Below are 26725 nucleotides of genomic sequence, written 5' to 3' on the forward strand. Positions count from 1 at the left end.
AGAGAGGGGAGGAAAGAGAGAGAAGAGAGAGAGAGGAGGGGAAGAAAGAGAGAGAAGAGAGAGGAACTCCCTTGTGATTATATTCTGAGTGTTTGCATGCCTGTGAATGTGTGTGTGTGTGTGTGTGCCACTCTCACCATGCGCGACACACAGATGAAGGAAAGAGCGATTCAGCACTACTACTGCTGTTGATGAATGATCTGACTTTTGTTTTGGTGACAGGGAAGAATTTGGGGGTCGCGCAAGTGCTCTGAATAATGCTGCTCTGTTCTGTTCTGTTGGCCTGCAGCGAAAGCATTAGTAAGCTCATATTGGAAAAACAGTTACCCTTGGAACAGACTGAGCAGCACAAACAGTCATCTAGCCAATTCCTACAGCGAGGAGAGGAAGACTACACTCTGCCTAAAGCCATGCGGTTACAATGGTCCTAAACAGGCATTAAGACAATGAAATCTACACTAACCACATGAGTGTAAGGGACTACTCTGAGCAACATCAAATGAAGACAAAGCAATCAGAAAGCTGGAGAAGACCCCAGGTATTGATGACAGCGTATCTGTGTAAGAGAGAGGGAAGACTAGAAGAGTGTGAATGAGAAGTAAAAACATGAGAATAGAAAGTAAGAAGGGAGGAGTGTGAGTAAGTGATGATGGATCTGATAAGTAGTGAGTAGAGGAGTACATTGCGGTATGAGAAGGGAGGAGTGTGAGTAAGTGATGATGGATCTGATAAGTAGTGAGTAGAGGAGTACATTGCGGTATGAGAAGGGAGGAGTGTGAGTAAGTGATGATGGATCTGATAAGTAGTGAGTAGAGGAGTACATTGCGGTATGAGAAGGGAGGAGTGTGAGTAAGTGATGATGGATCTGATAAGTAGTGAGTAAAGGAGTACATTGCGGTATGAGAAGGGAGGAGTGTGAGTAAGTGATGATGGATCTGATAAGTAGTGAGTAGAGGAGTACATTGCGGTATGAGAAGGGAGGAGTAAGTGATGGGATAAAGAAGAGAGCGTAGCAGCCTTTATTGCCTTGTCTCCCTCATCCTCTACTGATCAATACAGGAGCACTAAACGAGATGAGACCAGGGCACAACAGACCAGGTTGTGTGTGTGCGCGCCCGCGTGTCTCAACAGTAGTTCAAAATAAACAATCAACCATTATTAAACCCCAAAGAAAATTGAGAAGATGATAGTGAGCTAGAGGAAAAGGGTGAATGAGCATGGAGAATATGGATATGGAGACAGGGAAACATAGGAAGAGGACGAAAACAGAGAAGCTGAGAAGGAGAAAAACTAACGAGAGACAAATGGACAGACAAACTAAAATAAATATGGGCAGCAATAGAAAGATGCAGAGGGAAAGAGAGAAAGAAAGAGAAAGTGTGAGGGAGGTAACTAAGCGACAGAGTAGGAGAGAAAAGGAGGGAAGGCTGGAGCGAGGAAGGGAGGGCAGTAATTTATCCTGGGGTGAGCTGCATGCTTTACGGCTTTCTTAATTCAACTCCTGCTACTATTAATGGACTTAATGTTGAGATGATATCTATTTTCTGGTGGTGGGGGCTAAAATACGACAACCATTCACCCCCCCACCCAGACTCCCCCAGCACTCAATCAACCACAATGCCCATTACTGCTGACACCACACTGAGGACCACATGACATGCTTGGTAGGGGATGGGTCACTTCCCTGGTCCTAGGTGGGAGACCAAAAGAAGACAGAGAGAGGGGACTAAAGGGTGACAGGGGAGCTCAGATAGGTAAGAGGGAGGTGCCCACTGCCCATGTGTGGCTGGTGCTGGTCACTCTTTGCCAAAGGCATCAAGCCCCACCTTAGAAATGAGAATTAACCATATTTAGTCCCACAGCGACATGATGAGTGCGAGGCTACAGCTTGGGAATCTCTAAAGGACAATTAGGACCTTCCCCTGGGGTTCTGGAGCTCTGACAGAACCAATTAGGACCTTCCCCTGGGGTTCTGGAGCTCTGGCAAAACCAATCAGGACCTTCCCTGGAGCTCTGGCAGAACCAATTAGGACCTTCCCCCCCTGGGGTTCTGGAGCTCTGGCAGAACCAATTAGGACCTTCCCCTTGGGTTCTGGAGCTCTGACAGAACCAATTAGGACCTTCCCCTGGGGTTCTGGAGCTCTGGCAAAACCAATCAGAACCTTCCCTGGAGCTCTGGCAGAACCAATTAGGACCTTCCCCTGGGGTTCTGGAGCTCTGACAGAACCAATTAGGACCTTCCCCCCCTGGGGTTCTGGAGCTCTGGCAAAACCAATTAGGACCTTCCCCTGGGGTTCTGGAGCTCTGGCAGAACCAATTAGGACCTTCCCCTGGGGTTCTGGAGCTCTGGCAGAACCAATCAGGACCTTCCCTGGGGTTCTGGAGCTCTGGCAGAACCAATTAGGACCTTCCCCTGGGGTTCTGGAGCTCTGACAGAACCAATTAGGACCTTCCCCTGGGGTTCTGGAGCTCTGGGAGAACACACCACCACCTGCTCCTGAAAACACTGAAGCCTTAGGACACTGATGATGACTGGGTGAGTGTGTACGATGAGACTGAAGCCTTAGGACACTGATGATGACTGGGTGAGTGTGTACGATGAGACTGAAGCCTTAGGACACTGATGATGACTGGGTGAGTGTGTACGATGAGACTGAAGCCTTAGGACACTGATGATGACTGGGTGAGTGTGTACGATGAGACTGAAGCCTTAGGACACTGATGATGACTGGGTGAGTGTGTACGATGAGACTGAAGCCTTAGGACACTGATGATGACTGGGTGAGTGTGTACGATGAGACTGAAGCCTTAGGACACTGATGACTGGGTGAGTGTGTACGATGAGACTGAAGCCTTAGGACACTGATGATGACTGGGTGAGTGTGTACGATGAGCTAGAGATGGGGTAGTTCTAGTCAGTGGAGGGGTACGATGAGCCAACAGAGCTATAGATAAAAGGTTCAGGGGTGTTAGAGAATCAGACAGATTGAGGTAGGGAGGCGATGTAAGGAGGGCGGGGGGTACAAAGGACAGGAGGGTGAGGAAGAGTGGGGTACATAGGACAGGAGGGGGGTCTGGGGAGAACCTCTTCTCTCCCAGGGCACCGGTCCTGTCGCCCCGATCTCCAGACTTGGTGATATTTCACGGGATGTCGCGTGGCTCAAATTGAAAAACCCTTGATGAATCAATATTTACTGCAGCGGCTAAATGAATAGTAATAAGTCACCGGAGGCCCTAAATCTAGTCTAAGCCCCATGCAGCCAGGCCCACTGTTTCATCTACCTCAATCTGAATTACACAAATGAGATTCCACACACAGACACACACGCAGGGGAATTAAGATAACTGTGCAACACACAAAACGGACAAACAGTAAGTAACAGAATCTTCCTAATGGGGAGAAACTACAGCATCTCTCCAAGCTGAAATACAACAGCCATGTTGTGTCTATCTCTTCTGAGTTAGTGGCTGTTGTCTCACAGGGCTCCAGACACCTGCAAACACACACACACACACACACACACACACACACACACACACACACACACACACACACACACACACACACACACACACACACACACACACACACACACACACACACACACACACACACACACACACACACACACACACACACACACACACACACACACACACACAGCAGGTGGCCACGACTACAAAGACAAAACACACCCGCACTGCACTCCAACTGAACCCTGTATACTATGAATGTAACAGTGTGTGTGTGTGAGATATTCAACGGCTTGTAATCTCCTCCCACCACAGCCCATTGTGAGGTTTAGGGAAACAGGGTAGCATTAACACACAAAGGCATTTTAACATGCCTATCACAATAATACATTAACCAACTCCATAACCATATGACCTATTCATTACCAGCGTAATAAAACCATAAGCCTATGTTAATAATCATAATACACCATTAACTGTTTAACTGTCCGTCCCATGGCAAGGAGGTCATGAATAACACATTAACTTATTGCCTGTCGCCCAATAATGACCTCATCATAAACATTCATTAACTCTCCCTCTGTCCCCCAGTTATGACTTCATAACATCTGTAGAACCCTTCCCATCATCTCATTCTATCGCTTCCATCATTCTGTCTCTGGTCTATCGTTCTGTACGCCTCCCTCACAGAGAGTGAAAGAAAGACAGAATGGATAAAGAGAAGGGTTAAGTTAGAGCCCTGTAAATCACATGTACATCTCACCCATCACAAGTGCGTATTATGCTAATTAACGTAGCTTTATCTCAGTGGATTTCCCCACTCTTAGAATAAGAGAGCGTGATAGAAAAAAATTTGCGATAAAGAGAAAGGAGAAAGAGAAGAGAGATGGGGGGTGGTTTGCAATGACATGTCCTGTTTCCATTGATCATCCTTGAGATGTTTCTACAACTTGATTGGAGTCCACATGTGGTAAATTCAATTGATTGGACATGACTTGGTCTATACCGGTCTATAAACTCAGCAAAAAAAGAAACGTCCTCTCACTGTCAACTGCGTTTATTTTCAGCAAACTTAACATGTGTAAAAATTTGTGACTAACAGAAATTGAATAATGTGTCCCTGAACAAAGGGGGGTCCAAATCAAAAGTAACAGTCAGTATCTGGTTTGGCCACCAGCTGCATTAAGTACTGCAGTGCATCTCCTCCTCATGGACTGTACCAGATTTGCCAGTTCTTGCTGTGAGATGTTATCTTGTGTGGCCTACCACTTCGTGGCTGAGCCATTGTTGCTCATAGACGTTTCCACTTCACAATAACAGCACTTACAGTTGACCGGTGCAGATCAAGCAGGGAAGAAATTGAACGAACTGACTTGTTAGAAAAGGTGGCATCCTATGACGGTGCCACGTTAAAAGTCACTGAGCTCTTCAGTACGGGCCATTCTACTGCCAATGTTTGTCTATGGAGATTGCATGGCTGTGTGCCCAATTTTATACACCTGTCAGCAACAGGTATGGCTGAATAGCCAAATCCATTCATTTGAAGGGGTGTCCACATACATTTGCATATATAGTGTATCATGTGGTTCACTGTTTATGTATCTGCGAGTGAGTGTGTGTTACCTGGCCGTCTGGATCCTCTTAGCTCTCCAAGAGAGGGTGTGGCTATAGTTGGCTGTGTGTGCGTTGTCTCCACCCAGGCGTGTCTCTATCTTATAGCGGGTCCTGAACACCCTCTGAAACGCCTGGCTACGCAGGGTCGGGAAGGCGGGACCTGGGGAGGAAAGAATTGACAGATCAAGAAACCAATACAGGACAGCATATGCACACGCCAATTTAAAAGGTACAACATGCCCATGCACCACTGAGGGATTAGCTGGCAAGCCTGTGTTTAGAGTGTTGACAGATACAACAGCATCCATAGATGACAGACACCGACACATTTTTGTCTCCGTGAGACTTCTGATTAGATGATTTTTCTCCACCTCTCCTTCTAGAAGTCCTACAACTCAGTAGCAAGCAGGTGTGCTCTTTAACAAGCTTCACATGTAGAGACGGGAGAGAATAATAAAGGAGGAATATATATGAGCCTAATAAATCATAACTCCCCCTCTGCCTCTCTTTAAGTTTCATTCCTTATATCATTTTGTAGATCCATCATAGAAGAGGAGAAAAAAAACTAAAGAATAGGACTGTTTGTTATTTATTTATTTGGGTGTGTATCCATCATATTGCTTTATGATGGTTGAGCTTGGCTGACATGCTGTGCTGGGTAAAGGATGGCATTTGCATCTGCGAGGATCTGAAACCGCTGCTTTACGCCAATTTACCAAACTAGAGGATTTATCAGAGCCAGGAGTTAGGATGTAGCATTCAGGATCAGGCAGTGTACTGTGAAGACTCAGGTAGAGTCTGATGACTGTGGAAGAATGAATAAGACTGATGATTCTAAAGATCGGAGGACTAGGATGAATCCAGCGGAAATAGGATGTCGGGACAGTGGATCCTAATTTTAAAATAACTTTTTGAAATACACATGTGATGATTTTACAACTGAATCCTATAACTGAAAAACAAAAACATGGTGAAAAAAAGTATTCCAGCAGAATCTCCCATAAATCACCTTCTGTTCACTCAAGACAAACCCTGAGAACCAGCAGTAGAAAAAGAGTGTGTAGGTGACAGAAAGAAACTCTCTCTCTCATTATCCCTGCTCCCCCTCTCTCGCGCTCCCTCCTTTACCACACATCTCTCACTGTGACGGTGACAATAATGTGTATTCTTAATGACTGAAGAAGGAGAAAGAGAGCGAAGGAGGGACGGGCAGAGTGCGAGAGACACCCAACAACGTGCCTCCTCTACTAAATTTAAATGATCTGTATCAAATGTCTTTAATTGACAATTGCTATGATTGTTGTCATGGTAATTATTTAATAACAAAGCATGACCAGGAAGCAAAAAGCAGCTTGGAGGAATGACAAAACAATATATCTTTCTACCCCATCCCTCTCTCTCTATTCTCCCATCCCAGGGACAGGGAGTGTGTCATTGTCAGGCAGCACACAGCTCTAGATCAGCTGTAGAATTCATCTCAGACAAACATTTACCTATGATCAAATCACTACACAGCATGCTGAGGCCTGCCCCAAACACACACACTTACATGTATGCGCACACTCGCACGGGACCCGCACACACTAGGGCTGTTCCCGACAAAACAACATTTTGGGTCGACCGAGAGTCACCTGTTCTTTTGACCAATTAATTAGTATTCATTTTCAAATGTGTATTTTTTCATATACAGTGCATTCGGATATTATTCGGAACCCTTGACTTTTTCCACATTGTTACGCTACAGCCTAATTCTAAAATGGATAAAAAAACATTTACACACAATACCCCATAATGACAAAGCAAAAACAGGTTTTATTACAAATAAAAACAGAAATACCCTTTGCTATGAGACTCGAAATTGAGTTCATCCTGTTTCCATTGATCATCCTTGAACTGTTTCTACAACTTGATTGGAGTCCAGCTGTGGTAAATTCAATTGATTGGACATGATTTGGAAAGGCACACACCTGTCTATACAAGGTCTCACAGTTGACAGTACATGTCAGAGCAAAAACCAGGCCATTAGGTCAAAGGAATTGTCCGTAGACCTCAGAGACATGATTGTGTCGACACAGATCTGGGGAAGGGTACCAAAATACTTCTGAAGAATTAAAGGTCCCCAGGAACACAGTGGCCTCAATCGTTCTTAAATGGAAGAGGTTTGGAATCACCAAGACTCTTCCTAGAGCTGTCTGCCTGGCCAAACTGAGCAGCTGAGCACATGACAGCCAGCTTGGAGTTTGCCAAAAGGCTCCTAAAGAACTCTCAGACCATGAGACTGGAATATGTTCCAGGATTCATCCAATGGCATTGAGGAGTATACCACCTCAGTCATTGGCTTCATCAATAAGTGCATCGACGAACATCGTCCCCACAGTGACCGTACGTACATATCCCAAACAGAAGCCATGGATTACAGGCAACATCCGCATTGAGCTAAAGGCTAGAGCTGCTGTTTTCAAGGAGCGGGACACTAATCCAGATGCCTATAAGAAATCCCGCTCTGCCCTCTGAACCATCAAACAAGCAAAGCATCAATACAGGATTAAGATTGAATCCTACTACACCGGCGCTGACGCTTGTCGGATGTGGCAGGGCTTGAAAACTATTACGGACTACAAAGAGAAAACCAGACGCGAGCTGCCCAGTGACACGAGCCTACCAGATGAGCTAAATGCCTTTTATGCTCGCTTCGAGGCAAGCAACACTGAAGCATGCACTAGAACACCAGCTGTTCTAGATGACTGTATGATAACGGTCTCAGTAGCCGATGTGAGCATGACCTTTAAGCAGGTCATCATTCACAAAGCCGCGGGGCCAGATGGATTACGAGGACGTGCACTGAAAGCGTGCGCGGACCAACTGGCAAGTGTCTTCACTGACATTTTCTGATATTTTCTTAACTCTTCTTGAACTGCACTGTTGGTTAAGGGCTTGTAAGTAAGCATTTCACGGTAAGGTCTACACTTGTTGTATTCGGCGCATGAGACAAGTAAAGTTTGATTTGATTTTGTTTTGAGAAACAAGATTCTCTGGTCTGATGAAACCAAGATTAGCTCTTTGGCCTGAATGCCAAGCATCATGTCTGGAGGAAACCTGGCACCATCCCTTTGGTGAAGCATGATTTGGCAGCATCATGCTGTGGGGATGTTTTCAGCAGCAGGGATTGGGAGACTAGTCAGGATCGAGGCAAAGATGAACAGAGCAAAGTACAGAGAAACCTGCTCCAGAGCGGACCTCAGATGGGACGATGGTTCACCTTCCAACAGGACAACGACCCTAAGCACACAGCTAAGAAAACGCAGGAGTAGCTTCGGGACAAGTCTCTAAATGTCCTTGAGTGGCACAGCCAGAGCTCGGACATGAACACAATCTAACATCTCTGGATAGACCTGAAAATAGCTGTGCAGCGACGCTCCCCATCCAACTTGACAGAGCTTGAGTGGATCTGCAGCGAAGAATGGGCAAAACTCACCAAATACAGGTGTGCCAAGCTTGTAGCATCATACCTAAGAGTGAAGGCTGTAATCGCTGCCAAAGGTGCTTCAACAAAGTAGAGTAAAGGGTCTAATGTGATAATGTAAATGTGATAATTTATATAATAAAGGAAATATCACATTTCCATAAGTATTCAGACTTATTTACTCTACTTTGTTGAAGCACCTTTGGCAGCGATTACAGCCATCAATCAGCATGAAAACAATAAATAAATGGCATACCGTGATCCGGTGTAAACCTCCTAAAATAGGCCTACATGATTACTTCTTATCCCTTGCACAAATAGCCTACAGCTGTCGGTCTTTCCAGAGCTCACTGGCGCAAGTTAATAGTTGATACAATGTTTCAAGTTCCTTGCAGACAGTCCATGCATAGCCAATGTGATTTATAGGATATTTATTTTTATCAGGATATTTGCTACCTGCAGACGGCAATGTTTTTATTTATTGTCTTTATGTAGGATACTTTTACATATTGGCAATGGAAGTTCATTTTAGATTTGTATAATTTTGATTTAGATTGAATTTTGATTAACCCCATGACATGTATTTTGAGATATGAAGACTATTAAAAATTTAATTAAACTGCTCCACAAAAATGTGTATCTGAAAATCATAACTTGGCACGCTAAATGGAAAAGCTTGCCGACCGTTGGTGTAGCCTATACCGGCAACTTCAGGAGGGTAACACAGAATCTGTGAAGGCCAGCAGCAGAACAAGTATGAGGGTCGGATCGGGAACAGGTGTTTTTCTTCTGGTTAGGCTACATTGATCTCTGGCTCCCTCTTTTTAGTAATTTGCGTGTCTTTGTTTTTAATTGCAGTGCTTAAAGCATCAGACAAAGTAGCCTAAATATAGTTGATTATATTCAAACATAGGGTGTGTCTATACAGTACATTCGGAAAGTATTCAGACACCTTGACTTTTTCACATTTTGTTAAGTTACAGCCTTATTTTAAAATGGAATAAAAAAAAATATTTAAAAAAATGATTCTCAACAATCTACACACAATACCCCATAATGACAAATCAAAAACAGGTTTTTAGAAATATTGGCAAATATATATAATTTAAAAAAAATAGTTAACAAATAAATGTCATACCCTGATCCGGTGAAACCTCCTAAAATAGGCCTACATGATCAGGTTACACCGGATCGAGGTATGACCTTTATTTTATTTTTTTACATGCCGAGTGGTTATCGAAAGGGAGAGAACTACGTGGAGGAAATATTGTCATTGTCAATGGATGTAAAAACAGATTTTGTTTACTTGCTGATTGAGGTGAAGATTTTTTTTTTACTGAGAATCTCCACAGTGGTGGGGAGTTAAGACACAGAAATACTATCAGATCCACAAATGGGCACATTTCTAGGCCTACATTTGCGTGCAGGCCAGGTAGCCCAGGCCTACTTCTACAGTATGCGTAATGAGGTGTGCATCCTCACTAAAACTTTTTCTCACAAGTGTAGCCTTTGTTGTGCGCACCGCAAAAAACATGTCCACTCTGACAATGACAACGGTAAGACTGTAATAATAATAATAATATATATTGAATGCATTAACAGAAATTACCATAACCAAACAGACATTGTAGATTAGAAATGATGGTAATTAACGGTAAATGTACTACTGGTGTGCCATCCCTGCGGCCTCTGCAATGGACTAGTCCACTGAGACAGGTGTGAATCAGACAGTGTACCATTCATTTTTTATATTTGTCACTTGGTCGACCAACAGCATATCGACCAAACAATGGACCAGTCGACTAAATGGGGTCAGCCCTACCACGCACAAATGTTTATTTTATTTTGTGTTATTGACTGTACATTTGTTTATGTGTAACTCTGCGTTGTTGTTTTGTCGCACTGCTTTACTTTATCTTGGCCAGGTCGCAGTTGTAAATGAGAACTTGTTCTCAACTTGCCTACCTGGTTAAATAAAGGTGAATTTTTTTTTTTTTGTGTATGTATGAATGAAGTAAGTGTGTGTGTGTGTGTGTGTTAGGTAGTTTGGTTGTGCAGGATGAGTTGCATGGCCTGTAGTTCCTTCTCCCAGCAGTCATCTGTATTACAGTCACAGCTATTTGGGCCTCCTGGCAGATGACAGATAGGGCTTGTCACAGACTGCTGCCGTGCTGTGGCTCACACCCCATCCCTCTTACCGACTCCCCGCCTGTTTGTGTGGTGTGTGTCACACCCTACCCTCTACATTTAGCCCTCCCTCAGTCCTATTCCAAACAGCCGAACACACCCCACCTAGTCCCAAACACACCCCACCTAGTCCCAAACACACCCCACCTAGTCCCAAACACACCCCACCTAGTCCCAAACACACCCCACCTAGTCCCAAACAGCCCGAACACACCCCACTTAGTCCCAAACACACCCCACCTAGTCCCAAACAGCCCGAACACACCCCACCTAGTCCCAAACACACCCCACCTAGTCCCAAACACACCCCACCTAGTCCCAAACACACAATGTGTTTAGCTGTTATTTAATGACAGCCTGTTTATAGCTACACACGTGTGTGGTGTAGAATGGGAGCACTCTCTCTCACTCCCCCACCTCGCTGTCAGGTCTATTAGAGGAAGATTGAGACCCCTGGCTGTGTGTGTGTGTGTGTGTGTGTGTGTGTGTGTGTGTGTGTGTGTGTGTGTGTGTGTGTGTGTGTTCGCGGTGGCCTAGTAGAATAAGATTGAGACCCTATTGCTCCCAGGCCCACTCAACCAACACAACCTGCTGGGGTTTACAATCAGAGCACACCATTTATCCCACACTGACAACACACACACATCCAGCCCATCCATCCCAAGATGACACACCACTCTATGCTGTGAAACCACAGATGATCTACTCTATTCTCTCTGCACAGCACTCAGCCAGCCGGCCCACCTCACACCCTCTACTCCTGACTGCTGTTACGTACCTCACACTCTCAACCTTCTACAAACTCTCTAAACAGAACTACAGAGTTCTACATGGTTTGGATCACTCTCTCTTCAGCTGTGATTTAGCAGCAGGCATGAATGAATGATTTCAATGCTTTCCTATCATGTTGTAACAGCCCCTGAAACAGATCAACTTCTATAACATACAACATCTGATTGACTGGGACTGGCAAGTGAAGACGATAAGACTGTTAATAAGTCTTCTATGTCGGGACAGGGGCTGAAAGTAGAGTAGATCTGCCACTGCCTGCCACTCCAGACCTCCATCTCCTGCTCTCTCTTCATCCGGTCTTCCTCAGAGTGGCATGACGCTGGATCACACAGCACCACTCCACCCTCTTAGGGATTATCAAATCATGTCATCATGGCACTGCACCACACGGTGTGGAGACTCTAGTCAGGCTGCTATCCATCCCTCCGCTCCCCCTGCCTGTGCTGTGACCCCCCACCTCTCCCCATCTAGTCCCTTCCTAAAGCCGCTGAGAGTCTGCCAAGCTACACTTCTCCTTACCTGACGGCTAATTCCAGCTAACAGCACTCCCTGTTCCCACCAACCAGAACCCCCCGGTAGACCATTAATCTTGTTATTGACAGTCAGTCTGATACCTGAGCTTCTACCCTCTCCCCCCCCACACCCCATCAGTCTCCAGTCAAATTCCCCGGGGCTCATCCTCTGATTCCCAGTGGGAATCTGATAGACATGCCCAACGCTAACATCTGACTGACTTAACATGGCCCATGCTAAGCTAATGCTGCACTTTAATTGCCTATGTGAGTATATCGTATTTAAATGCATACCAAATGTCAAGTGGTTAGCCACCATTTTGAAGCTCAAGTTACTAAGCTATACTTAAACACCCAATGCTAAGCTCAGGCAGGCACTCACTTTACTTATAGATATGCATGTAAAGTAAGTAAGAGCAGATCTCTCCTATATTAGTAGTACTCCACTGCCCCACCCTGTTCCATGCACTAACTGGCATGTCTGTGTGCCCATGTCTGTATATGAGAGAGAGGGTAGTGGTGTCTGCATATGACTTGAGGTCGTATTTTCACAAATACTCTGTTGACATATTAGTGTATGTTTAAATGTGTGTGTTTCAGGGAGAGTACGTGTGAGTGTGTACAAGACTCTAAGGTAAAGAGGGAACGAGAAAGAGAAGGGTGGTGGGAGAGAGAGCGGGAGTGAGAATGAGAGGACAGAGACAAGGAGAGGAAAATGAAGACAGAGAGAGAAGAGAAGGAGAAAGGTGAACTCTGCCCTCTGTGTAGATTGACAGGTGCAGTGGAGACATGCTACAGGAAGGAGACACAGCCTCTCATCCCAGACCTGCTGTCAGGGGTTAGATGGTGTGTGTGTGTGTGTGTGTGTGTGTGTGTGTGTGTGTGTGTGTGTGTGTGTGTGTGTGTGACCTTGTGTACGTTCCTAAGGAGAGAAACATAGCTGCCTTGAGAGACTGTGCGATTCAGAATTGACGATGGACAGAGTAGCTGGTCCACAGTGCTCCCTGTTTGGGCATGCTACAGTATTACGTGTTACATTCAGTTCAAGTTGAAGCTCACAATAAAAGCGATATAAAAGTGCTGTTGTTTCCAACAGTTTAGACTGTTGTTGTATGACAATGAGTTACCTATAGTGGAAGGGCTGTGTGTGAGGGAGGGGTATGTATACAGTATTTGGTGATCGGGTACGTAATTGAGGAAAGATTAGATGAAGTGTCATAAGAGGGTGTATGAGAAGAAGAGATGAGAGAGGTGTACTGACAGATAGAAGGAGAGAGGGAAGAAGGAGGAGTTCGTGATAGGGAGACCCTGTAGCATGCCATGGACCCCCCAGGGCCCGTTTAGTGATGTCACTGGGGTGGGGTGGTCGCTGTGTTTGGGAAGGTACGGGGGTGTGGTGAGAGGTTGGGGGGGTTGTCAGTCATCGCGGTGAAGCCATCATCTGTAACCCACACCCCCGACTCCTAAACCCTGACCCATGGAGGGGGAATTCTTCCACTGCCAAACTGTCACTCTCCCCCCCAAGAGGGTTAGGGTAACACTTTACCCCCCTTCAAGTTAGCTAGGGTACGTTTAGATTTTTGGCCTAGCACTACACAGCTGATTCAAATAATCAAAGCTTGATGATGAGTTGGTTATTTGAATCAGCTGTGTAGTGCTGGACCCGGAGAGAGTTAGAGAAAGAGAGAGAGGGTTAGAGAGAGAGGGGGTTAGAGAGAGAGGGGGTTAGAGAGAGAGAGAGAGAGAGAGAGAGGGTTAGAGAGAGAGAGAGGGTTAGAGAGAGAGAGAGAGGGTTAGAGAGAGAGAGAGAGGGGGTTAGAGAGAGAGAGAATTAGAGAGAGAGGGGGTTAGAGAGAGAGAGAGGGTTAGAGAGAGAGAGGGTTAGAGGGACAGATAGGGTTAGCGAGAGAGGGTTAGAGGGACAGAGAGGGTTAGAGAGAGAGAGAGAGAGAGAGAGGGTTAGAGGGACAGAGAGGGTTAGAGAGAGAGAGAGGGTTAGAGGGACAGAGAGGGTTAGAGGGACAGAGAGAGATAGAGAGTTAGAGAGAGAGAGAGAGAGAGAGAGAGAGAGAGAGGGTTAGAGAGAGAGAGGGTTAGAGAGAGAGGGTTAGAGAGAGGGAGAGAGAGGGTTAGAGAGAGAGAGGGTTAGAGAGAGAGAGAGAGAGAGAGGGTTAGAGAGAGAGGGTTAGAGAGAGGGAAGAGGCTGTTCTTTCTTAAGGTGCATTTGGGCCTATTTACACCCTCTTTTTTCATAAGGGATACACCTTTCATGAGTTCTCCATTACACAGTAACACACTGGTAAGGTCGGGACAACACAGCTGGTGTGTGTCACACACTTTGAGCTACCAGATGTTGAAATGTTAAGTTTGATAACTGGTAGTTGAGGTTTGTGTGTGTGTGTGTGTGTTCTCTTAGTAGGATCGGTCTATCTATAATACAGCCCCATGCTGTCAAAACAAGGTCAGTGACAGGTGAAATGCCTAGTTGAGACTGGTTCTTTCCCATCACCTTATCAGACAAGGGCTCACGAAGGAGTAGAAGACAAGGAACGAGAGCTATCCAACATAACTGGCTCCTAGGCAGGCAAGGAGGGAAAACACGTACAGAAGACACACCAAGCAGCCTATGAGTTATTTACAAAACCCTCAGCACCTCTCACAAAATGTAGTCTGATATACACCACATGACCAAAAGTATATGGACAGCTGCTTGTCGAACATCTCATTCCAAAATCACAAGCATTAATATGGAGTTGGTCCCCCCTTTGCTGTTAAACAGCCTCCACTCTTCTGGGAAGGATTTGCACACTAGATGTTGGAACATTGCTGCGGGGACTTGCTCCCATTCAGCCACAAGAGCATTAGTGAGGTCGGGCACTGAAGCTGAATGATTAGGCCTGGCTCGCAGTCAGCGTTCCAATTCATCCCAAAGGTGTTCGATGGGGTTGAGGTCAGGGTTCTGTGCAGACCAGTAGTCAATTTCTTGCGCACCGATCCCGACAAACCATTTCTGTATGGACCACGTGTTGTGCACGGGGGCATTGTCATGAATGTCATTGTCATGAATGTCATTGTATGCTGTAGCGTTAAGACTTCCCTTCACTGGAACTAAGGGGCCTAGCCCGAACCAAGAAAAACAGCCCCAGACCATTTTCTTCATAACCAAGCTTTACAGTTGGCACTATGAACTGGGGCAGGTAGCGTTCTCCTGGCATCCACCAAACCCAGAGTTTTACACCACTCCAACCGACGCTTGGCATTGCACATGGTGATCTTAGGCTTGCTCGGCCATAGAAACCCATTTCATGAAGCTCCAGACGAACAGTTCTTGACGGTGCCACGTTGAACGTCACTGAGCTCTTCAGTAAGGCAATTTTACTGCCAATGTTTGTCTGTGGAGATTGCATGGCTGTGTGCTCGATTTTATACACCTGTCAGCAACGGGTGTGGCTGAAATAGCCGAATCCACTAATTTGAAGGAGTGTCCACATACTTTTGCATATATAGTGGAACGTTTTGCTCCAGGAGAATAACCTCCGGCGCTGGACGTGACCCTAGCTGTGACCATGTATATATATATTTTTATATTGTTTTTCACACCTGCACTGTTGGAGCTCAGAGCCTAAGGATTTCACTGTGCACTGCAACTACATCTGGGACCCTGTGCACATGACTAAATAAAACATCTAACTTTCCGACAGATGCCCAGATGCCCGTAGGCTAATGAACTACTGCCTGACCACTCACTTTAGCGGTTAGCCTAAAGGTTAATGTAGTAGCAGTACGGACCAAAGCTACACAGAGTGGGCTACATTTCCAGAGGTCAGGGGTGAGTGGTCAGGGAGTTTAGGAAGGGGATAGGAGGCCTCGTGACAGAGGGGCAGTGAGGCCTCTCTAGCCCAGTCAATCAGGGTGCTAATTTGGTGAGGGCAGAGGGGAGAGGGGGCTGCCGCTCTCTCCTTCCCAGCCCTTTTGAAGTCAAGCAGGTGCTCCGAAGACGCAAGCCTCCAAATTAACACTCATCCCCCCTTCTCTCTCTCTCCCTCTCTCCCTCCCTCTCTCCACACACTTTACACCTTTTTCTCTTTCAGTCACTCATCTCCAGCGCTCTATTCATTCATCTATTTCTTCACTCCCTCCATCGCCTCCATCATCCCGCCCCCTTCTTCTCCTTCTAACACTACATTTCTATCTCCCCTTTCTCCAAGTTAGTCTCTAACCTTCTATCCCTCCTCTTCCCTCTCTCCCCCTTCCTTTCCTCTCTGCCTCTCTCCCCGGCAGTGTGTGTGTGTGCAGCTGCTGTGTTCTAATTGGTCCCTCTGGGCAGGGCTGGACTGGCACCGGACCTTCTAATCTGCTGAGCAGCCCTGGAAGGAGCGGGCATCTGCTCTGGTCGCACGGGCACCACTGCTCAACCGCTGGCACACACGGGCGCACCTACACACATGATGGAAAAGGTCTTCCAAAGTCACAGAAATGACCGTACAACGAGAAAATACTGTACACCAAGATAAGCTCAGACAATTCAGAGCTATAGGGTGAGGCCACACACACACATCTATGTCTTACTATGCTTGTAGGGACTTTTTGGGGACCAAGAATTTATTCCCATTCAAAATCCTATTTTCCCTAACCACTAACCCTAAACCTAACCTTAACCATAACACCTAAAATAGCCTTTTTACAAATGAGGACTGTCAAAATGTCCTCACTTCTCTGAATTTAAGTTGGTTTATTATTCTTGTGAGGACTTCTGGTATACCCAAGTCTAGTAACACATGTACACGCACTGCAATGGTACAGTTCAGATAAGACCAGCCTACTTCTGAAAAGTGACTACATGAGACTGACAGGGTTATAACTGTTCAACTATAATCAACCAATGGACAGAGTAGAATGTCAGAATGGCGAGAGCGAGAGTGTGTGTGTGAGAACCGGGCAGCGGGCCCCTGTCGTTATGGTAACTGGAGAGGCAGCACTGCAAGTTGGTCATTAATATGTACAAACTCGTTAAGCCAAGAATGCACTGAAAGTCTAGCCGGAGGAGGGAGGGAAAGGATAGTAGAGGGGTGCAACCATCTCTAAAATAGACCAGTCGCAAGAACTTTTTGAGACAGGAGAGAAAGGAGTACATTAAGATGGCCTTGATGTAGAGACAAACACACAATTACAAATTATGCAAACACACAAGTACACACATGCATGGACACAAATTGAATTTATACAAAATTCAATTTGACGCTCCCACATATCCATGCAGCTGGGCCAATATCAAATACACAAACTAGCATCCAGAAGCATCTTAGCGGACCCTGATGAGTGTCCAAACGGGAAACATTTCCTGTGCAAAATGTCCAAATGACATCAGTTTGACCGGTTGTAAGGAAATAGAAAGCTGTGACAACGACCCAACACGTTTCTGATAAGATTTCAGTTCGACTTGGATGCATATGTTATGTGTTTGAAATACTATCACCTTTTATGATGCTGATAAAGATAGCACCTCTACAGACGGTATCTAACTGCACATTCACATTCTCTCAAGATGATGAAAGAAAGAAATCATATTTCTCCATTAAATAAATTGCCTACATTTGCTGTATAATTTTACTGCAAGAAATTCTTAGTTCTGCAGGAGTTAATAGTAAGGCTATGTGAGAGGTTATAGACCTACAGTCAGTGTCCAGATTTCAGTTTCCATTTAACCCATCTGAACAGTAGGCTACAGTTCCCTTGACGTGCCATAGGCCTATTTGAAGTCCCCGTCTTGTGACTGTCATATTCACAAACAGGTGTTTCTCAGTAGGAGGCTGAGGTTGTCTTGTAAACAGCTAGTCAGTCAGGGGCCAAACTGGCCATGTAATACAGCTCCCAGAGGCCCCTAGCTACTTACATAACCACAGCTTGGATAACACTACTGACACACACACTGGCCTGCCCTCACAGTGTGTGTGTGTATGTATATGTCACCCTTTAACTTGCTAGTATAGTGTCTAGTCTCCATATCGGTTTCGTGCATAAGTGTCACCTAGAATTTGCGGTCATGTTAACTAAAACTAGCACATAAACATTCCCAGGACTGGTCTACGGGGTACTGTGAACATTCCCAGGACTGGTCTACGGGTACTGTGAACATTCCCAGGACTGGTCTACAGGGTACTATGAACATTCCCAGGACTGGTCTACGGGTACTGTGAACATTCCCAGGACTGGTCTACGGGTACTGTGAACATTCCCAGGACTGGTCTACAGGGTACTGTGAACATTCCCAGGACGGGTCTACGGGGTACTGTGAACATTCCCAGGACTGGTCTACGGGTACTGTGAACATTCCCAGGACTGGTCTACGGGGTACTGTGAACATTCCCAGGACTGGTCTACGGGTACTGTGAACATTCCCAGGACTGGTCTACGGGGTACTGTGAACATTCCCAGGACTGGTCTACGGGGTACTGTGAACATTCCCAGGACTGGTCTACGGGTACTGTGAACATTCCCAGGACTGGTCTACGGGGTACTGTGAACATTCCCAGGACTGGTCTACGGGTACTGTGAACATTCCCAGGATTGGTCTACGGGTACTGTGAACATTCCCAGGACTGGTCTACGGGTACTGTGAACATTCCCAGGACTGGTCTACGGGTATTGTGAACATTCCCAGGACTGGTCTACGGGGTACTGTGAACATTCCCAGGACTGGTCTACGGGTACTGTGAACATTCCCAGGACTGGTCTACGGGTACTGTGAACATTCCCAGGACTGGTCTACGGGTACTGTGAACATTCCCAGGACTGGTCTACGGGTACTGTGAACATTCCCAGGACTGGTCTACGGGTACTGTGAACATTCCCAGGACTGGTCTACGGGTACTGTGAACATTCCCAGGACTGGTCTACGGGTACTGTGAACATTCCCAGGACTGGTCTACGGGTACTGTGAACATTCCCAGGACTGGTCTACGGGTACTGTGAACATTCCCAGGACTGGTCTACGGGTACTGTGAACATTCCCAGGACTGGTCTACGGGTACTGTGAACATTCCCAGGACTGGTCTACGGGTACTGTGAACATTCCCAGGACTGGTCTACGGGTACTGTGAACATTCCCAGGCCTTGGGCTCCTATAAGGATCAGAGTAACATCAAAGCCAAAGCTCCTCCATAATAGGCGTCATGGATTCACACCCTACCCACGCCTCTCCTCTATCCATAACATCTTTGTTCAGGTTGGCATCCTAGATCAAACAGTACAGTGCTTCATCATTCTTTCATAGCTGCTCTGTTCTACCTATACAATGTCTTTAGTAAAGAATCTATATATCATGTCAATGAGGCCTACAGTCCAATCAGTCCAGCATTACTGTCATTGGACAGAGGGATCAATGACATCAGTGTCACCACAGAGATAGAGCGAGGCATTTAACAGCCGAGGCTGACCCAGGACAGGAGACAAATGACCACACACACACATACGCACATAAACGTGTACCTAAACACACACACACTGTGTCTAAGCCCCCTGGACAGGAGACAAATGAACCACTTCCCACAGTGCAATTCACCAGGGAACGAGGGACAGTGAACGACCAATGATCAATAGAACCTTCTCCACAACTACACAGCCACTCCTCTCCATCTATCTCCCCAGTGACTTCCCAGGAACCCTGTGATGTTGAAGCTCTCGTCTATGGAGACAAGTGGCTTTGTCACACCTCCCTTTGTTTCTCTTTAAGTGTGAAGCCACAGTGACAGGAGACAAACTAGCTATTTCCCCCAGAGCAACTCACCAGGGACAGCACAGAATGAACTGCCCCAAATCAATACTGTACTCTGTCGCTCTCCTCACTCCCACCTGCTCGCTTCTCCTCAACCCCACTCTCTCACCTTTCTCTCTCTCACCTCTCTCTCTCTCTCTCTCTCTCTCTCTCTCACATACACCTCTCTCTCTCTCTCTCTCTCTCATACACCCCTCTCTCTCTCTCTCTCTCTCTCTCTCACATACACCTCTCTCTCTCTCACATATACACCTCTCTCTCTCTCTCTCACATACACCTCTCTCTCTCACATACACTTCTCTCTCTCTCACCACTCTCTCACATACACCTCTCTCTCACCACTCTCTCACATACACCCCACTCTCACCTCTCCCCACTCTCTCACTCACACCTCTCCCCACTCACACCTCTCCCCACTCACACCTCTCCCCACTCACACCTCTCCCCACTCACACCTCTCCCTACTCACACCTCTCCCCTCTCTCACACCTCTCCCCTCTCTCCCCTCTCTCACCCCTCTCCCCGCTGACATTTCACATTCTTACATTTTTACTAGGTTTAAATGTCAGGAATTTTGAAAAACTTAGTTTAAATGTATTTGGCTAAGGTGTATGTAAACTTCCGACTTCAACTGTATTCGGTCATGAAGCCGAGAGAAAATGCTTGTTTGTTTGCTGGAATTCTATGCATTTTGGAAAATGTGTTATTTTGGTCAAATATAAAATGAATACTGCTAAATTAAATAGTTTTTGGAATATTCTCCCTGAATGTCTAGCTTTTATTTTGGTGATTGTTAGTTCTCAAATATTGTTAAAAAAAATATATATATCCATTATCTTTTCCACATGACCAAAAGTATGTGGACACCTGCTCATCAAACATCTCATTTCAAAATCATGGGCATTAATATGGAGTTGGTCCCTACTTTGCTGCTATAACAGCCTCCACTCTTCTGAGAAGGCTTTCCACTAGATGTTGGAACATTGCTGCGGGGACTTGCTCCCATTCAGCCACAACAGCATTAGTGAGGTCGGCACTGATGTTGGATGATTAGGCCTGGTTCGCAGTCGGCGTTCCAATTAATCCCAAAGGTGTTCGATGGGGTTGAGGTCAGGGTTCTGTGCAGACCAGTCAAGTTCTTCTACACCAATCTCAACAACCTATTTCTGTATGGACCTCGTTTTGTGCATGAGGGCATTGTCATGCTGAAACAGGTAAGGGCCTTCCCCAAACGGTTGCCACAAAGTTGGAAGCATAGAATCGTTTAGAATGTCATTGCATGCTGTCGCATTAAGATTTCCCTTCACTGGAACTAAGGGGCCTGAACCATGAAAAACATCACCAGACCATTATTCCTCCTCCACCAAACTTTACAGTTGGCTCTATACACTGGGGCAGGTAGTGTTCTCCTGGCATTGGCCAAACACAAATTCGTCCATCGGACTGCCAGATGGTGTAACGTGTTTCATCACTCTAGAGAACGTGTTTCCACTGCTCCAGAGTCCAATGGCGGCAAGCTTTACACCACTCCAGCCGATGCTTGGCATTGAGCACATGGTGACCTTGTGTGTGGCTGCTCGGCCATGGAAACCCATTTCATGAAACTCCCGATGAACAGTTCTTGTGCTGACGTTGCTTCCAGAGACAGTTTGGAACTCGGTAGTGAGTGTGGCAACCTAGGACTGACGATTTTTACGCTCTTCGGCACTTGGCGGTCCCGTTCTGTGAGCTGGTGTGGCCTACCACTTAACGGCTAAGCCGTTGTTGCTCCTAGATGTTTCCACTTCACAATAACAGCACTTGCAGTTGACCGGGGCAGATTTAGCAGGGCAGAAATTTGACAAACTGACTTGTTGGAAAGGTTGCATCCTATGACGGTGTCACGTTGAAGGTCACTGAGCTCTTCAGTAAGGCCATTCTACAGCCAATGTTTGTCTATGGAGATTGCATGGCTGTGTGCTCGATTTTATACATCTGTCAGCAACGGGTATGGCTGAAATAGCTGAATCCACTAATATGAAGGGGAGTCCACATACTTTTGTATATATAGCATACTTCATATCTGGTTTTAGTCATTTGAGTTTACACCTAAACCGTTTTTCCATCCGAAAACGTATTGGCATGTAGGCAACTTGGCGCGCGTACAGTTAGGCCCTAATGACAGATAGTCTAAAATAATTAAAGAAAAACCATAATAATTATATATTTATGGATTTAAGGTATTGTTCTCTTTATTGCAGTTTAGTCATTTAGCAGACACTCTTATCCAGCGCAACTTACAGGAGCAATTAGGGTTAAGTGCCTTGCTCAAGGGCACATTGACAGATTTTTCACCTCATCGGCTCAGGGTTTCGAACAAGCGACTTTTCGGTTACTGCCCAACGCTCTTAACCGCTAGGCTACCTGCATCCCTATTCAACCCGTCTCCCACCCAAGATCACCGACAACCCTAGCAGCGTACCAAGATCACCGACAACACTAGCAGCGTACCAAGATCACCGACAACACTAGCAGCGTACCAAGATCACCGACAACACTAGCAGCGTACCAACATCACCGACAACACTAGCAGCGTACCAAGATCACCGACAACACTAGCAGCGTACCAAGATCACCGACAACACTAGCAGCGTACCAAGATCACCGACAACACTAGCAGCGTACCAAGATCACCGACAACACTAGCAGCGTACCAAGATCACCGACAACACTAGCAGCGTACCAAGATCACCGACAACACTAGCAGCGTACCAAGATCACCGACAACACTAGCAGCGTACCAAGATCACCGACAACACTAGCAGCGTACCAAGATCACCGACAACACTAGCAGCGTACCAAGATCACCGACAACACTAGCAGCGTACCAAGATCACCGACAACACTAGCAGCGTACCAAGATCACCGACAACACTAGCAGCGTACCAAGATCACCGACAACACTAGCAGCGTACCAAGATCACCGACAACACTAGCAGCGTACCAAGATCACCGACAACACTAGCAGCGTACCAAGATCACCGACAACACTAGCAGCGTACCAAGATCACCGACAACACTAGCAGCGTACCAACATCACCGACAACACTAGCAGCGTACCAACATCACCGACAACACTAGCAGCGTACCAAGATCACCGACAACACTAGCAGCGTACCAAGATCACCGACAACACTAGCAGCGTACCAAGATCACCGACAACACTAGCAGCGTACCAAGATCACCGACAACACTAGCAGCGTACCAAGATCACCAACAACACTAGCAGTGTACCAAGATGACCAATAGGCCTATCCAACACCAACTGCCAAAAAAGGGGAAAGAGGAAGCGAGAGAGACAGACACACCACACATTAGGGTTATTGGGATCCCAGCAAGGAGTGTGTATGTGTGTGTGTACTGGGGGGAGACGAGGAGGAGGAGGAGGAGGGGGCAGAATGGGAGAGAGCGAGAGCGAGTACGGGTGAAGAGGGGAGTGGGAGATAAGACGAGGAGGGGTGAGTATGTTTCGCCTGGGCTATAAACCAATCCCCACCACAGCATAGCTAATCAATACAGGCACAGTGGAATTAACAGTTATCTTAAAGTCCTTTAACAACAACAGCTTGATTAACACAAACAATCATCCATTATTAAACACCCACACACCCAGGGCGAGCTCAGGGAGGGATGGGAGGGAGGGAAGGTACTAGAAGGAGTTAAGAGCGGGCTGAAGTGAGGGAGGGAGGAGGAGATGGAGTGGAGGGAAAGAAAGAGGGAGTGACAGGATTAATATAGGTTTACATCTGTTGAAGAATCTGCTCCGTATCTTGAATGCATTGGTTCTGACGGCACCTGTGGGGATGGGATAGAGAGATGGTGTGTGTGTGTGTGTCTAGGCATGGAACGCTGAGGGGGGGGGTGGAGAAGGTCAGGGTAGAGATTTAGGAGAGACTGGTGTTGAGCTGGGAGGCTTGCATGCCTGTCATGACTGGAAGCACACAGTCACATAAGAGAGAGGAGAAAACGTAACTGCCCCCAAGGGATGGACTGGGGCAGGATGGACTGGGGCAGGTACGGGAGGAAGGGATGGACTGGGGCAGGGACGGGAGGAAGGGATGGACAGGGGCGGGAGGAAGGGATGGACTGGGGCAGGGACGGGAGGAAGGGATGGACTGGGGCAGGGACGGGAGGAAGGGACGGACTGGGGCAGGAGGAAGGGACGGACTGGGGCAGGGACGGGAGGAAGGGATGGACTGGGGCAGGGACGGGAGGAAGGGATGGACTGGGGCAGGTACGGGAGGAAGGGATGGACTGGGGCAGGTACGGGAGGAAGGGATGGACTGGGGCAGGGACGGACTGGGGCAGGGACGGGAGGAAGGGATGGACTGGGGCAGGGACGGGAGGAAGGGATGGACTGGGGCAGGGACGGGAGGAAGGGATGGACTGGGGCAGGGACGGGAGGAAGGGATGGACTGGGGCAGGGACGGGAGGAAGGGACGGACTGGGGCAGGGACGGGAGGAAGGGACGGACTGGGGCAGGGACGGGAGGAAGGGACGTACTGGGGCAGGAGGAAGGGACGTACTGGGGCAGGGACGGGAGGAAGGGATGGACTGGGGCAGGGACGGGAGGAAGGGATGGACTGGGGCAGGGACGGGAGGAAGGGATGGACTGGGGCAGGGACGGGAGGAAGGGATGGACTGGGGCAGGTACGGGAGGAAGGGATGGACTGGGGCAGGGACGGACTGGGGCAGGGACGGGAGGAAGGGATGGACTGGGGCAGGGACGGGAGGAAGGGATGGACTGGGGCAGGGACGGGAGGAAGGGATGGACTGGGGCAGGGACGGACTGGGGCAGGGACGGGAGGAAGGGATGGACTGGGGCAGGGACGGGGACGGGAGGAAGGGATGGACTGTGGCAGGGACGGGAGGAAGGGATGGACTGGGGCAGGGACGGGAGGAAGGGATGGACTGGGGCAGGGACGGACTGGGGCAGGGACGGGAGGAAGGGATGGACTGTGGCAGGGACGGGAGGAAGGGATGGACTGGGGCAGGGACGGGAGGAAGGGATGGACTGGGGCAGGAGGAAGGGACGGACTGGGGCAGGGACGGGAGGAAGGGATGGACTGGGGCAGGGACGGGAGGAAGGGATGGACTGGGGCAGGGACGGGAGGAAGGGATGGACTGGGGCAGGGACGGGAGGAAGGGATGGACTGGGGCAGGGACGGGAGGAAGGGATGGACTGGGGCAGGGACGGACTGGGGCAGGGACGGGAGGAAGGGAAGGACTGGGGCAGGGACGGGAGGAAGGGATGGACTAGGGCAGAGACGGGAGGAAGGGATGGACTGGGGCAGGGACGGGAGGAAGGGAGGGACTGGGGCAGGGACGGGGACGGGAGGAGGGAGGGACTGGGGCAGGGACAGGAGGGACTGGGGCAGGGGCAGGGATGGGAGGAAGGGAGGGACTGGGGCAGGGAGGAAGGGATGGACTGGGGCAGGATGGACTGGGGCAGGGACGGGAGGAAGGGATGGACGGGAGGAAGGGATGGACTGGGGCAGGATGGACTGGGGCAGGGACGGGAGGAAGGGATGGACTGGGGCAGGGACGGGAGGAGGGAGGAACTGGGGCAGGGACGGGAGGAGGGAGGAACTGGGGCAGGGACGGGAGGGAGGGAGGAACTGGGGCAGGGACGGGAGGAGGGATGGGAGGAGGGAGAGACTGGGGGAGGAGGAGGGGTATCTGGCTGGATAACTCTAGAGAACCAGAATAGACAGGGGGTTCGGGTGTCTGGTACTGCAGCCTGAAATGGAAAGTTGGAAAGGCTGAGAGACAGAGATTAGAGGGTCGGGTTTCCCCATGACAGGGGCCGGGACTGGAGCGCCCTGGAGGTCAGGTTTCCCCATGACAGGGGCCGGTGCTGGAGCGCCCCGGAGGTCAGGTTTCCCCATGACAGGGGCCGGGGCTGGAGGGCCCTGGAGGTCAGGTTTCCCCATGACAGGGGCCGGGGCTGGAGCGCCCCAGAGGTCAGGTTTCCCCATGACAGGGGCAGGGGCTGGAGGGCCCTGGAGGTCAGGTTTCCCCATGACAGGGGCCGGGGCTGGAGGGCCCTGGAGGTCAGGTTTCCCCATGACAGGGGTCGGGGCTGGAGGGCCCTGGAGGTCAGGTTTCCCCATGACAGGGGCCGGGGCTGGAGGGCCCTGGAGGTCAGGTTTCCCCATGACAGGGGCCGGGGCTGGAGGGCCCTGGAGGTCAGGTTTCCCCATGACAGGGGCCGGGGCTGGAGGGCCCTGGAGGTCAGGTTTCCCCATGACAGCGGCCGGGGCTGGAGCGCCCTGGAGGTCAGGTTTCCCCATGACAGGGGCCGGGGCTGGAGGGCTCTGCCTGGGTTTGGTGGAGAGGGCCAGGTCGAGCAGCACTGGACAGGATGGGGAAGTGAGTCAGGGGTGATAAATTGGTCCTTCACCTTACCCAGCTGACCCAAGGAGAGCAGAACTGGACGGGAAAGGTTGAGAGGAAGGCAGGGACAGGGTAGACTGAGGAGGGAGGGTGAGAATGATCTGGCCCCTAGCCATGCACAACTAACCCAGGGAAAGAAGGACGGGACAGGTTGAGAGAGAACGGGTAAGCTAGCTAGGAGTCTGGGAACGGGGGAAACAGGGGTGAGAGTGATCTGGCCCCTGGCCATGCCCAGGTGACCCAGGGAGAGCATCAGCCAACCAGTTAAATAGGAAAAGATCACTCCCTCTGGACAGAGAGGAGAGAGAGTGAGGAGAAAAGGAAAGAGGGAGTGAGCAAGGAGGTGGGGGGGGGGGAGACAGTAGAAATGGGGAAGAACTAGAGAGGGGAAAGTGAGGGGAAGAGGAGGGGAGGCAGGAAAAGCATAGCTGAGAACTGCCTCTGAAACTGGAGTCTATGATATGGGCAGTCAGA

At 48.5% G+C, this 26725-nt stretch overlaps 1 protein-coding gene across 2 annotated transcripts in view; it reads right to left on the reverse strand.

Moving 5' to 3' along the window:
• LOC139541454 (zinc finger CCCH domain-containing protein 3-like) overlaps positions 1–26725 on the reverse strand; it is a 74773-nt gene that overhangs the window by 32317 nt on the left and 15731 nt on the right. For both annotated transcript variants that reach the window (XM_071346120.1, XM_071346119.1), the window contains exon 4: positions 5098–5248. In XM_071346120.1, coding sequence (XP_071202221.1) covers positions 5098–5248 — 151 coding nt within the window. The remainder of the gene's footprint in view (positions 1–5097; positions 5249–26725) is intronic.

This window comes from Salvelinus alpinus, chromosome 16 (genome assembly GCF_045679555.1).
Source record: "Salvelinus alpinus chromosome 16, SLU_Salpinus.1, whole genome shotgun sequence".
In the NCBI taxonomy this organism is placed as follows: domain Eukaryota; kingdom Metazoa; phylum Chordata; class Actinopteri; order Salmoniformes; family Salmonidae; genus Salvelinus; species Salvelinus alpinus.